At 32.0% G+C, this 14,564-nt stretch overlaps 1 protein-coding gene across 1 annotated transcript; it reads left to right on the top strand.

Moving 5' to 3' along the window:
* The first annotated feature begins 7,654 nt into the window (after positions 1–7,654).
* Positions 7,655–11,634, top strand: LOC125790069 (CD276 antigen homolog). Its single transcript, XM_049473182.1, has 4 exons — positions 7,655–7,823; positions 10,037–10,387; positions 10,738–10,779; positions 11,291–11,634. Exons 1-4 carry the CDS (start codon positions 7,754–7,756, stop codon positions 11,365–11,367), a joined length of 540 nt encoding a protein of 179 aa, XP_049329139.1. The 5' UTR covers positions 7,655–7,753; the 3' UTR covers positions 11,368–11,634.
* Positions 11,635–14,564: the final 2,930 nt, after the last annotated feature.

The raw sequence follows: 14,564 nt of genomic DNA, 5'->3' as shown, positions 1-14,564 counted from the left end.
ATTATGAGATAAAAAGTCATAATTATGAGATACTAAGACATAATTATGAGATACTAAGTCATAATTATGAGATACTAAGACATAATTATGAGATACTAAGTCATAATTATGAGATAGAAAGTCATAATTATGAGATAGAAAGTCATAATTATGAGATGACTTTTTATCTCATAAATATGACTTACTATCTCATAAATATGACTTACTATCTCATAAATATGACTTACTATCTCATAAATATGACTTACTATCTCATAAATATGACTTTTCTATCTCATAAATATGACTTTTCTATCTCATAATTATGACTTTTCTATCTCATAATTATGACTTTTCTATCTCATAATTATGACTTTTCTATCTCATAATTATGACTTTTCTATCTCATAATTATGACTTTTCTATCTCATAATTATGACTTAGTTGTGGACGTTTTTTTTCTTCAGGTGGTGGAAATGGGCTTCCATAGTTATGGGACAAAGTTTCATAACTTTAGCTTTGATCATAACATCAGCTTTAGCCACACCCCCTCTTTAAAAAAAAAAAAGGACACGCCCTGTTTTGGGCAGTTTATGCTTCTTTTTTAAAATCTAGGCCCCGCCCCTTTAAACAGTCTGCCAGTGACCAAGTGCCAGTAATCAAGAAGCGGGTTCAATATCGGCAGTTTTAATTTTGCTTTTTATTTGATTTTAAAGTTTTAGTTTCTTATTGTTTTTTGTTGGTTTATGAATTATAAGTTTTGTATTTTAGGTATTTTTTGTTGGGCATGTTACGGAAGTTCCCCAAGAACCCGGAGGACCTCTTTCACCTGAAGGACTTTCACTTTTGCTTCCAACCAGAAGAGCCAACTCAGTCTTCACTCTCTAATTTCATAAACTTCTTCACACTTCATAAACACACTGTATAACACTAGAGCATGCTGTGATGTGATGCTGCAGGCAGGTAAATCCCATTTTCTCTTTAGTTAAGTGTTAAAGTAGGTGCACCACCGGAGGAGCGATACATGCTAAATGCTAATCTGCATTTCCTGTGCATGTGTTTCACTTCTGCTCTTCCTTCACTGCTTTTCTAACTTTCTAAATGTTTTAAACTGTATTTAATCAGCAGTTTACAATAGAAATAAACTGTTGGATTGTTTTAAATATTAATTTTAACAAATTATATGATGTGTAATTTAAATAAATCCACTGTCTGATTATAGTATTATACTTTATATGTATAACATTTTTATGCCCATTTTTTTATTTTTGTAATGCAAAAATATGCTTAATAAATACATTGTAAAAAAAACCCTGCAAATATATATTTTTATTTTGTGCAGCTCAGCACTGCATATATGTTAAATAAATATGTGTAAAATCTATTCATACATTCATTTGATAAAAGCACCAAACGATATATTGACGTAATAAATGATTTATACTCTATTATTGCAACTGTTCAAAATATGATTTACTGCAATTATTTGATATATTAATTAATATTGAAATGTAAAACATATGTAAATGTGTTGTATAAATATACATATAAATACATGCTCTATTATTTATTTTCTGTGTAGAAACTAAACGTTCTTCATATCTACAATCAAACCAAATTGAACTGCTTGAATTTTTGCACCAGGAGTAAAGCAGCATAAAGTTATCCAAAAGCAGTGTGTAAGACTGGTGGAGGAGAACATGATGCCAAGATGCATGAAATAAACTGTGATTAAAAACCAGGGTTATTCCACCAAATATTGATTATTTCTGAACTCTTAAAACTTTATGAATATGAACTTGTTTTCTTTGCATTATTTGAGGTCTGAAAGCTCTGCATCTTTTTTGTTATTTCAGTCATTTCTCATTTTCTGTAAATAAATGCTCTAAATGAGAATATTTTTATTTGTAATTTGGGAGAAATGTTGTCTGTAGTTTATAGAATAAAACAACAATGTTCATTTTACTCAAATATAAACCTATAAATAGCAAAATCAGAGAAACTGATGCAGAAACTGAAGTGCTCTCTTCATTTTTTACAGAGGTACATATATATATATATATATATATATATATATATATATATATATATATATATATTACTCACAATGATTGAGATCCTCTTCATCGGAAGTCTGAACTTAATCCATGTGGAACTTTTTTTTTTACTACAGTGATTTTATTTTAAACATTATTGTATTTTTATTTTGTATCATTTATCTTTTTTCTTCTTGTTTTGCTTTTTGTGTATTTTGTTCTGTTTTTTTTATTGTTGTTGTTTTTGGTCTTTCACTTTATTAATCTTTAACCTTTATCTGACTTGTTACCTGTGATGAAGTGATAGGACTATTCTGAAGTGTGGGGGGGGGGGGGGGGGGGGGGATTTTAAATAAAAGTATGATATCATACATGTCATTTATCTCTTTTTATCTGAGTCAGCAGTAACCCTGCTCTGAATGTGCTGTTATAAGAATCATATCATTAAAATTATAATCGTAAAAGTGATGAATGCAGGGCTTTCTGCAACAATAACTATTGTTATTGTACATTTATAGTAAAGTATTACATAATAAACTTTTTGTAAGAAGGGAAGGAGATTACTTTAAAGGAAGTCAGAACAGGAACAAGGAACCTCATGTGACTCTCATTCCTACTAAACCAGTTCAATCAATTATCTTTTATCATCACTCTGTACTCATTTACAGTGCAGCCGAGCATTTACTGCACAACTTAAAAAGACTATTAAATCAAGTATTTAATCAGGTTAAGCTAAAATAAGGAACTTCACAAAAAAACTTCCAAATTAAATACTAAAAACATGAGAAAAACATGCAAAGCATTTAAAATTTAATTGATCAGAAATACAATAATTCAGAATAAAAGGATGGGGAAAATTAGAAAGCAATAAAATAAAGACATAAATACTTAGAATAGAATAGAATATAAGATAATAAACATAAATACAAATAATAGAGTACTGAACAAATGAAGTGTCTAAAAATAAAATAAAAACATAAAACAGAATATGGAATAAATAAAAGAGTGAAATAAATAAAATAAAAGGTAAAATAGAAGAGATTAAATAAACAAAAGGGTGAAATAAAAAGGTAAAACAGAAGATAGAATAAATAAATAAAAAGGTGAAATAAATAAAATAAAAGGTAAAATAGAAGATATATTAAATATATAAAAGGGTATAATAAAAAGGTAAAATAGAAGAAAGGGTCCAAAGGGTTATGCTGATATTAGCTACATTTGTGGACACTTCTTCTACTGAAAGCTGCATTCAGCTGCTTTAAGATGCACCTGTTGCTGACACAGATGTGCAAATAAATAAATAATCTATATATGTTTTGGACAGATTTATACGTCACACTGGAAAGACTAAAGCCAGTATAAGCTTATTGTGTATTTTGTATCTCTGTTTTTGCAGCAAGTTTCTGGCTCGTGACCATCTAGTCTCTTTGTTTCTTTCTTTGATAGATTTTTCTGATTTTTTCTGGATTTTCCTCATAATAAAGAACCTTCCACAAAATACCACTTCCTTCCAGCAGGGGCAGGAAGTGGGAATTCCCATCTGTTACGTCATTTCTGTTAAACTGAGCGTCTGACAGGAAGAGCTACAGGAAAAAGGTACAGGACATCAAAATTATTATTAAAATATTATTATAGGACCAAAACAAACAGCATTCTGAACTGCAGAGATATGCTGTTTGGAAAGCGTAAGGCACCGTCTACAAACTGCACTGCATTAACTGCAGGCTTCAGGTGATTTTTTTTTTCATGTTTGCATATCGAAAATATTCTACACTTTTTTTTTCCAAATTAGTTAATACATAATAAATCATGCAAGGAAACTTTAAAGTTTTTGGATAAAAAATAAATAAATAATAATAATAAAAAGAAAACATTTTGAATAGTTTATTATTTTGAGTGGTAAATCAACAACAACTCAAAATATTATGTTATAAATTGCACAAAACAAATTCAAAAAAGCTCAACAAGCTGCACAACAAGCTAAAACTATAATAAAGCAGGTGGCTAAACAATAATACTAAACAAAATGTTTACTTTTTAATTGTTTTAGTTCAGTTTTTTTCTAATTGTTTTTAGTTTATATCTTATTCATTTATTTATATTTCATACAATATATTCATATATTTTATTGTTTTTTTATTGTTTTCTTGTTACTTTTTTACTTTTTATTGTGTCAACCTTTTTTTTTTAATTTAACAAAACTTCTGTGCTTGATTCGGCTTCATAAAAGAGTGCTCTGAATCTTCATTTTGTAGAATTTAAATAAAATAAAATTAAAATATGACTAACGATCAACAATGAGGGAGTTTTTTTTATTTTAACCATATTAAACCATAAAAAAACTAAAAACAAATTAAACTGATTAAGATTTAAAATTTAACAGTAAGATAAATATTTTTAATATCAACGCAAATTAAATAAGTAAATAAATAAATGAACCAGAAACAATGTTCTGCTTCCCCTTTTGTGGTCTGATGTTGGTTTTAGCGGTGTTTTTTAGACGCTCCTGGTGGGATGTACTGTACAGATATTTAATATGTAATAATAATAATCTATTATAAATAGGCTGCAGCTGCTGCTGGTAAATCCGGGGTTGACACGCCCCCACCCCGTCTTCCAGAGTTTTCCCCTGGGTGAGATACGAGTTTGTGTTCAAGTCACGCGCACCATATTATAAATAAGAAATATAATTAACGCCATTAAAAACAGGGTGTTGTGTCAAGATATGCCACCCATAGAAATGTGCTTAAAACTGCTTAACACCAGTGCGCATGCGCATTTTTTTTAGGATTTTTTTTTCTACTTCGGTGTATTATTATTATTTGTGTTGCAAATGTGCAAATTATAGTTAATAATAATAGAAAAATTATACGAGAACAGTGAAAAAATGAAATGAAAAATATGTATCTCTATTTTTGTAGATTTTTAATTTACTACATAGTTTGAAAAGATAATTGTCCCTTACACTGTGCCAACATTTCTTGATAAGCGGACCAATAGAAACTCTTCAAAATGACAGGAAATAAACTCTTTTTTTTTTACTTTTGAATGTTTTTTCTCTCTCCTGTAAAGTTGCTGTTTTGGAGACACTTGTTTTTCATTTGACAGCGACAATATAGTGCTTTTCTGGTAGTTTTAGAGTTAAATTTACACTTGGGTAGCACGTTTTGACAGGGTAGAACAACTCGACAGAACACCGCACAGCACACGTGCTGACCCGCATGTATTCAACGTTTTAATGTATTTAACATGTTTTTTTCTTATGATATTTAGATTTGTATTGACTCCGGTAATGCGCTCGTGCTTAATTTTCCCCTATTGCTCATGTAAACCTGTCAGAGCGCGCGGGGGGAAAACCCTTTGATGGGGGGGGGGAGGTATGTTACTTTCTGTTTCCTCTTCCTCTTATATAAAAGTACTGTGACTTTCAGAATACAGTCCACTGGATATCACGAGCCTTTCTGGTACCTCCACACTTCAGGTCGATCTTTTCGACAGGTAAGAATCCGCTGATCTGATAGTATGTACGCGCGTGCGGTAATTATGTAGATTAATCGTGTTTAAATGTGTGAAACAGCGGAGTAGGGAAGTCGTGTAGTATTCGTTTAGTATTGTTCGGTCTGCTTCCATATGGAAAAGAAATCCGTGCATTTATGAATACATGTAAAAATGTATGTAAATAGCAGAATAATGTTATATTTTGCTTAACATAATTACCGCAATTGCTTGACCCCTTGTAAAATGTATACTAAGCATTATTATACTATAGTGCACTAAAGTGTTCTTGTAGCCACATTATTATTAATCAGTATATTTAAAGAGTGATAAAATAAAACAACTTTTTGGTACTTATTATACTTTAATTACAGTATAAACATAGTCTAAACGTCTTACTTAAATTGTGCTCAGTGTTCTTAACTGTACTAAAATGGAACTATTTTAAATATACTTAAGTAATATATTTAAACATTTAAACTACTTCATGTACAACATGTAACTCTTTATTTTAAATATGCTTACTGTAAAATTATAATACATTTAATAATGAGTATTACAGTTGCATCATTATTTATTATATACCTGGTATATTAGTAATAATAGAAATAAAATAATTTACTGGATATATCTTATATAAGATTTTAAAATGTATTTCTTGATCATGTAAGAACTGCAGTATTTATGTGGTAAAATCCAAGCTCTTCTCCATTCAATATCTTCAATAAAAGACATCCAGTAAAATGTCCCTCTTGGAGAAATTTGTTTTTTGGTATGTAACATATTTCTGATATGTTTATTATTGCATTCTTTATCAAAATACTTAAACTTACTGTAAGTGAAGGCGAGTGTATAATGCTACTGTGTCTAAAGCTTACATTTTTAAATGTTTTTAACTAGTTAAATAAGGCCTGAAGAAATGGCTTTTATCAATGTGTAGTATTGTCTAAAGGTAACAGGAAGTTGTAATGTTGAATGTGTCAATTTCTTACCCACATAAACACCTACATAGATACCAATGACAGAAAAACTGTATTGGGTTTTCCACACACATAGTGTGAATAGGGGTTGAAAAAAAGGTGATGCTCTTCCTCTGAACCCCCATGGTATCACCCTGGTGATGCTTTAGTTGTGACAACATCCAGATCAAAAACATAGCAACAGCTTGTTAGCATATTAGCCTAATGCTTATGACGATGATGGTTGTTCCAGCTTGACATGGAAACTTAGTGAAACATCTTTAAAGTAAAGATGAAAACAGGAAATCAGTTTATTGGTTTTCTTGCCTTTGGCAAACTTTGGGAGCATCTTCATAAGAGGGCATAATAATGCAGTATACAAATTCACACTACTATATTCAATATCACGAAAGACAAACAAAAGACAGACAAGCACGGATACCAAACACACAATTTATTTAATAAGAGGTTAAACTATAGTTTCAAACTTATCAGTTGCAAAAACAAATTATGTGAACCTTTTTTGATTATACTTATATTTCTGCATAAATTGGTTATTAAATGTGTTCTGTCTGTCTTTATCTAAGTCACAAGAATAGACAAACACAGACTGTTTAAACTAATATCTATGTTTTTTTTTTTTTAAACACAACATGTTAACATTTACAGTTTTACAGTAGGGGGCACTCTCTCCCACTGTTTTAATTGGCGAAAAAGCTGGGGCACAAATATTCAGAAATGAATGTATATACAGCCCTGGAAAAAATAAGAGAGTTCATAGTTAAAAATGTTGAGTTTCTTTGATTTTATCAAATTGAAAACCTCTGGAATATAATCAAGAGGAAGATGGATGATCACAAACCATCAAACCACCAAACTGAACTGCTTGATTTTTACACCAGGAGTAAAGCAGCATAAAGTTATCCAAAAGCAGTGTGTAAGACTGGTGGAGGAGAACATGATGCCAAGCTCTGAAAGCTCTGGATCTTTTTTTGTTATTTCAGACATTTCTCATTTTCTGTAAATAAATGCTCTAAATGAGAATATTTTTATTTGTAATTTGGGAGAAATGTTGTCTGTAGTTTATAGAATAAAACAACAATGTTCATTTTACTCAAACATAAACCTATAAATAGCAAAATCAGAGAAACTGATTCAGAAACTGATTTTTTTTTGCAGAGCTGTATATTTACATGTGTGGAGTTTAGATCTGGTCATTTTTTAAAGCCTGTTTTTGTGTGTATTTGTTTGTATTTCAGGATATCTTCACATACATATAGCTATATGGAGGCGATGAACATTAAATCCTCACTGCTCTGCTCTGTGGTGATTGTATGGCTGGCTGTCTGTGTGGGTAAGTGGCTTTAATAGATTAATCATTAATAGTAACGCTTTAATAGGGGCTGTCCAGTACATTTAGGTGGTTTCCGTGCTGAAGCACATGTATGTCATTTTATTAAAAGTGAAATTTAAGGGGCATTTTAAGGCCTCTCTCACTGAAACCCGAATTTCCCCATTTTACATATTGGTTGTTTTATGTAAATGTAGTTCCATTAGATTAGACCCTCCTTCACATTGCATATAAGGAAATGACTATAATGTCATGAGTTTAATGTTCCAGGAAACATTAATCTTCCTCATGAGTGGAATTACAGTCCCAAACTTCCTTATGGGTTCAGATATTGTTTGATAATAAGTGTAAATTGATATTAAAATATTAAAATATAACTCTAAGCCTAATTAAAGATTATCATTATTTTCATTATCATCATTAACATCATGACTGTAGTACTCATGTAAAACCATATACACTCTAAGAAAAGTAAGTACAAGATGTAAAGATGGGGCTCTGGGGCTGTACCTTATATTGAGGTACAACAAAGTACCTTTCAGTGAAAGTCCCTTTTTTGTGCCAGTAAAAATTATAAAGATTATAAACATTATCATCAACTGAATATGTGTCAAGAATGTGATGATTTAAAATTGTCTGGCTTTCAAATAAAAAATGTATAATTAAAATATATATTGTTTATTAGTACAGTGATACAGAATTGTGATAATGTACCTTTTGTCTGGTCAATTTATCTACAGAAAAGTCAATTATCTGGAGATTTTTCACTTTAAAAAGTCAAACAGCAGAACAGAACAGTGTCTGAGGGGTAAACAGAGTAGCACCAGCAGTCTGTTAACTAGCATTAGCATTAGCACCGACAGCTGCATTCTGGTATTATAAAGGTATTATAACTACAGACTGGAGTAAACTATAGTCATAATCCACATATACTATAAAACCACAGCATCTACAAACATTAACCAGCACAAACACCCCCAGCCGCTGTTAAAAACAGTGATTAATTTAGTTCAAAAATACAGTTAGCATAGCTAGTTAGCCATTAGCCATCTCCATTTAGATCTGCAGTATGTTAGCTTAGCTAGCATTAGCACCAACAGCTGCATTCTGATGTTGTAAAGGTATTAAACTACAGACTGGAGTAAACTTAACACTAACCAGCACAAAAACATATACATCTGTTATTAAAAACAGTGATTAATTTAGTTCAGAAATATATTTACCATCGCCAGCTAGCCGTTAGCCATCTCAATTAAGATCTGCAGTCTGTTAGCCTAGCTAGCATTAGCACCAACAGCTGCATTTTGTTGTTGTAAAGATATAAATTTAACTACAGACTGGAGTAAACTATAGTCATAATCCACATATCCTATAAAACCACAGCATCTACAAACACTAACCAGCACAAACACAAACACACCCATCTGTTATTAAAAACAGTGATTAATTTAGTTTAGAAATACAGTTAGCATCGCATTAACATCTATAGTCTGTTAGCCTAGCTAGCATTAGCACCAACAGCTGTATTCTGGTGTTGTAAAGGTATTAAACTACAGACTGGAGTAAATTTTAATCATAATCCACATATCCTATAAAACCACAGCATCTACAAACACTAACCAGCACAAACACAAACACACCCATCTGTTATTAAAAACAGTGATTAATTTAGTTCGGAAATATAGTTAGCATCGCCAGCTAGCCGTTAGCATCTCCATTAAGCTCTGCAGTCTGTTAGCCTAGCTAGCATCGGGCCGACAGCTTCTTTATGGCATTGTGAATGTAATAAAAAAGTTAACTTAATCCACTTATAATATCAAACCACAGATCATCCTCACTCTAACCAGCACAAAGAAATCAATCAATTATTAAAAAATAGTGATTAATTCAGCTTGGAATTACAGTTTGCGTCGCCGGTTAGCTGTTAGCCATTGCAGCTAATCCACTGTGCTATGTGTCAAAATAAAAGTCTCCGGCACGACCAGTGCAAATATATTTAATATAACATATTTAATATTAAACATTTTTAAAATATTTAATAAAAAAAATTATATTCAATTTGAAAAAAAAAAAAACTATTGTATGTTTGTATATAAAGTGTGTCAAATAAATGACTTTGGAATGCATTTACATTAAATGCACTTGTGTATACTCTTTATTGTATTTACTCTTTATTATCTTTCTAACATCTAATGTTTTTTATTTGTGTTCTCCAGACTCTCAATCTGACCAATCCCGTGTCTTCATGACGGCTAGAGTGGGTTCCTCGGTGGTTCTGCCATGTGAATGGAGAGATGCTCTCAGCCCAAGTCCTCATGTTGAGTGGAGAACGTTTACTGAGACGGTGTTTGAGCGTCTGGGGGAGGAGCATTATGAGGGGGAGGGGTATAAAGATCGGGTTGATGTTCCTGAAGATAAACTGAAGAAAGGAAACTGTTCTCTGGTTCTGAAGGAGGTTAAAGCTGAAGATGCTGGAGTTTATGAGAGTTACCTGCTGGTGAAACGAGTAAAAAGAGCTCTGAGTTCTAAACGAGTCTTCATCCAGAGCGTGGAGCTCTCAGTAGATGGTAAGATCAGTAGAAGAACGTAAGCTACGATAAATATAGAAATGTGTGTGATATTACTAAAATTACTAAATAGTCATTATAAAGCTTCGTCATTGTTGTTTTTGTATAAGCTTTGAGGATTTTTTTGAGATTCTTCAGTTCGAAAAAAAAAAGAACTTTTCTTGAAAGTACCTTAATGGGTTCCTCCTTAGTTTCAATATCAAGAAGCTCTAAAAGTTCCTCAAGTGACTTATATACAGTTTATATCATAATTTAATGCTAATTGAGTGTTTTTTTACCAGGTTTTCAGTTCTGATTTTATTGTACAACTTGTTAATTTCTGTTTTTATTTTTGTTATTTCCCCCAAAAGAATCACCTGAAGACAGATCTTTTCAACGCTTTGTTGCGACTGGTGAGTAATCATTTTTTAAAATTAAATAAGCTGGCCAGTATTGGTATTTCAGATAAATATCTGCTGTGAATAGAGTTCAATTCTTCTCAGAGTCCATTCATTTTACTAAGGAGATACCTCAGGGCCCAATTCTAGGTCCTACATTACTTTTCAAATATAATAACTCTAATCTATAATATATCTAAAGGAGCTCTATCTATTATTTAATATAATAACTCTAAACATTTAAACGTCTTTTGGGCATTTACAGAGCGTTTAAATCCCACGTTTAGCTGTTTCTGTTATTTTGAAGTAAAGATAAACTAACTCTATAATAAATCTATAAATTACTTTACCTTTACTCTATAAATCGACTATTGACCTCACTTATAAAACCTTTGTTAGATTGTGTCCATCTTATAGGTCTCATTAATTACAGATTTTTATATTTTATAATGGACATTTCAAATATAATATTTGGGAAATGTAATAATAATGATTTTTTTCTGTCTTCCTCTCTCTCTCTCCACAGCTGATGCTGGAATGATCTCTCCTCACCTGCTGACTGTAGCGTTTAGCCTGTTTTTATACTTATTTACTTTACTTTAAGATCACAGGAATATACATATACATATATCTTAATAATATATAGTACATTTACTTCCATAATGCATATATATATTTATATGTACCAGTCAAAAGCCAAAAAAAACTTTTGGTGTAATGCTTTATTTTTCTACATTGTAAATGAATCTGTCTATCTTTCTCTGTCTGTCTATCTTTGTCGCTCTCTATTTCTCTCTATCTCTCTACGTCTATCTATCTATCTGTATCTCTTTCTGCCTCTCTCTCTCTTTCTATTGATCTCTATCTCTCATATATATATATCTATATATATCTTTCTCTCTCGTTTGTGTCTAAACGTAAAACAATATAGCTAAACGAGGAGATGAATATATTAGAGTGATATGTTAAATAGTGTGCCTCATCTTGGTCACACGCGGAGTGCATAGCTCAGATAGGGCTCATATTTAACTCTTCATACTCCCATCACTGATATCTTTAAGTAAAAATGAATGTAGATCCCCTGTACAAAATGTACTGGAACCATCTAGGTAATTTTAACGTCTCGGAGGTCAATCTTCCAGTCAGAACAGAGTTTCTGATTTACTGCTTCTGTGAAGCTCAAATTAATCCTGCAGTCTGCAGGAAAACTGTACAGAATACTGTTTATTGACAGTAATATTGCTGGAGCTCCTTCACAACCAGCAGCTCAGTTTCCTCTGCTGAGAGGAGTTTGTTGAACATGTCCAGGTAGCTGCACCGTTAAAATAGCAATCCACCAAAGACAGGGCTCAGCTGATCTACTCTTAAAGAGAATGATGAGCAAGAGACACTCTCTCTTCAAGAGAATTAGTACATGACTTGTGTTGTGTTTTGAGCTACGCATGGTGTACTTGTCCTGCCGTTACGATAGCAAAGTCACACTGAAAAAAGAAGAACTGTGTATCACATATGAGTGCATTTGAGCACTTTGAGAGGCACTACAACTACTGTACGTTCTGAGGATCGCTGGACCGAATCCGATATTGAATTCTGAATGTATTTGTGATGTTTGTAATGTTTATTAGGCAGCTCTGATTATGGAACATTGAATACATCAGTTTATTGTAAAATAGCTCTGTGTTATTTATTTATGATGGAAGTTAAAGCTGTATGAAATCAATAAACAGGAATGTTGAGGTCGCGAAGAGAAGGTTTTAAACTGATCTGAGCCATAGCAATACTCTGTATAGAGCTTTTCTCTTCTTCTGAGCGAAAGATTTAGGTTTTTTAAATTGTAAAAATTACAGAGGACTCATTTTTATGTACATGACAGATGTGGTGATCTTATTTTTTTAAGTTTCTCAGTTGTATGGCTTTTGTCCTGTATGTTTGTGTGTGTTAGTGCCCCCTAGCTTGTAAATTGTCCTCCACAAGAGTTTTTTATTTTATTTTTGTATATGTGTTTTATGTTGCTAATAAAAAAAATAAAAAGAACTAGTATGTGAGAGTAAGATGTTTTCGATATTTCGTTTTCTCAAATTCACACCTTGAGCAGTGGGCGGCTGAAAGAACTTTGCAAGACTGTGAAACGTGGAATTTTATAGCTCATATCAACATTTACTCCGTTTTTTGTCTTTATTTTTTGTCTTTCTAGCTGTTTTACTGATCAGTGCACATTTTAATTACTGTAGTTCTCTGTGGTTAGTGTGTTTAGATCTTGTGAAGACAAGAGACAAGCTTGGTTAACCCTACGGTATCCTCAAATCAAGGGTTAACCACATCCAGCACCACATGCAACACCTGAAGCTCTTATTTGATGTCTGACTCTTCTTTTAAACTTTAACTAGTGTCACTTTTAAAGAGCCACTAAATCCTAAACTATATTTTTTTCATTATGTGTTTAAAATGTGCTTAAAACAATTTAAAACATATTTCCTAACCTTTAAAAAACACTTTTTATCGTCACACCTTTCTGTCTTGCTTCCACCAATCACACTAAAACACACAATAAATCTGTTATAAACACTCATTGTTTACTTTTTTAAAGAGCCACTAAACCAGTAATAGCTGAAATGTGTTCCTTTGAAGTAATGAAACAAAAAAGTCCTGCTTAAAATTTTATAAATTTTCCTAACCTTTAAAGAAACACTTTTATTGTGGTATTTTCCACCTCTGCAGCTCCTCTCAGGTTCAACTGTGCTGTAGGTGAGGATGATGTCATAATATGCAAATCAGTCAATTAATAATCCCACCCCCCTGCTGACGACCAACCATCTGCATCTCATTGCTATCAGAGGCACACTGCTGCTGCATCTTAACCAATCAGCTCTCCCTCCTGCCCCACCCCTAAACCCATACATCACCCAGTGCCCCTCCCATTTGAGCTGAGGGTGAAGTCAGCTAAAATCAGAGGGTTTAGTTACACTTTAAGGGATGTTAACCCTTTCAGACCTGAATTATGTTCCAGTGAAAAATATAAGAATGCTGTTTTCTGTCTGCAATGCACAAAATTAGACTCTAATAGTCTAAAGAGAAATCTGTGTAAAATGTAAATCCAATTAACTAATTATTTAATTGGTATTTTAAATGTGCATTGCTTTGGATTTGCTTCACAAATCATCCATAAACAGAGACATTAACATGATAAAAATCTTGTGCTGTAATGCTTTATTGTGTGCAATATTCCATTCACTGCGTGTACTGTTATCTCTTTATCACCATTTGTGCAACATGTTTAACATGCAATATTTATTCACTGTTACTCTTTGTGCAATAATACTGGTCACATCCTACCATAATCATATCTCCTCTGACCTTATCTTATCTGCACTAGATGTATATATTTTTCCTTTATTATATTTTGTAGTATTTTTATATTTTTTCAGTAATTTTTTGGATATATAGTTTTATTAATATTTGTTTATATATTATCCTTGCCTGTTTCTCTGTCCTTTCCTCTGTACTGGGATTAATAAAGGATTATCTAATCTTATTGTGTCTTAAAATGAGTAAAAATTAGCTTTTACTTTGCCTTAAGCCTTACTTTACGCCCTAATGCCTGAGTTGCTGTTTTTTTTCTGATGCAGTGGGAGGGACTATGCTACTGTAAACTTTTCATTGGCTAAATTGGTTAATAAAAAAAAGAAAACACATGCTGTCCATTGTAATGGATGCAGGGTCTGAAGGGGTTCAGTCTAAATCTATCATCAGCCCAAATCTGATATTTGGCATATGTACTAGATTGTATCCAGGATGATTTT

The sequence above is a fragment of the Astyanax mexicanus genome, unplaced genomic scaffold (genome assembly GCF_023375975.1).
Source record: "Astyanax mexicanus isolate ESR-SI-001 unplaced genomic scaffold, AstMex3_surface scaffold_34, whole genome shotgun sequence".
NCBI lineage: Eukaryota > Metazoa > Chordata > Actinopteri > Characiformes > Acestrorhamphidae > Astyanax > Astyanax mexicanus.
Note: the sequence above shows the minus strand (reverse complement) of the source record. Positions and strands in the feature narration are given on the sequence as shown.

Excerpts from the sequence above, each read along its gene's own strand:
- LOC125790069 (XM_049473182.1), top strand. The coding sequence starts at position 7,754 with ATGGAGGCGATGAACATTAAATCCTCACTGCTCTGCTCTGTGGTGATT. Across the intron at positions 7,824-10,036 it reads ATGGCTGGCTGTCTGTGTGG|ACTCTCAATCTGACCAATCC; the intron begins GTAAGTGGCTTT and ends TGTGTTCTCCAG. Across the intron at positions 10,388-10,737 it reads CGTGGAGCTCTCAGTAGATG|AATCACCTGAAGACAGATCT; the intron begins GTAAGATCAGTA and ends TTCCCCCAAAAG.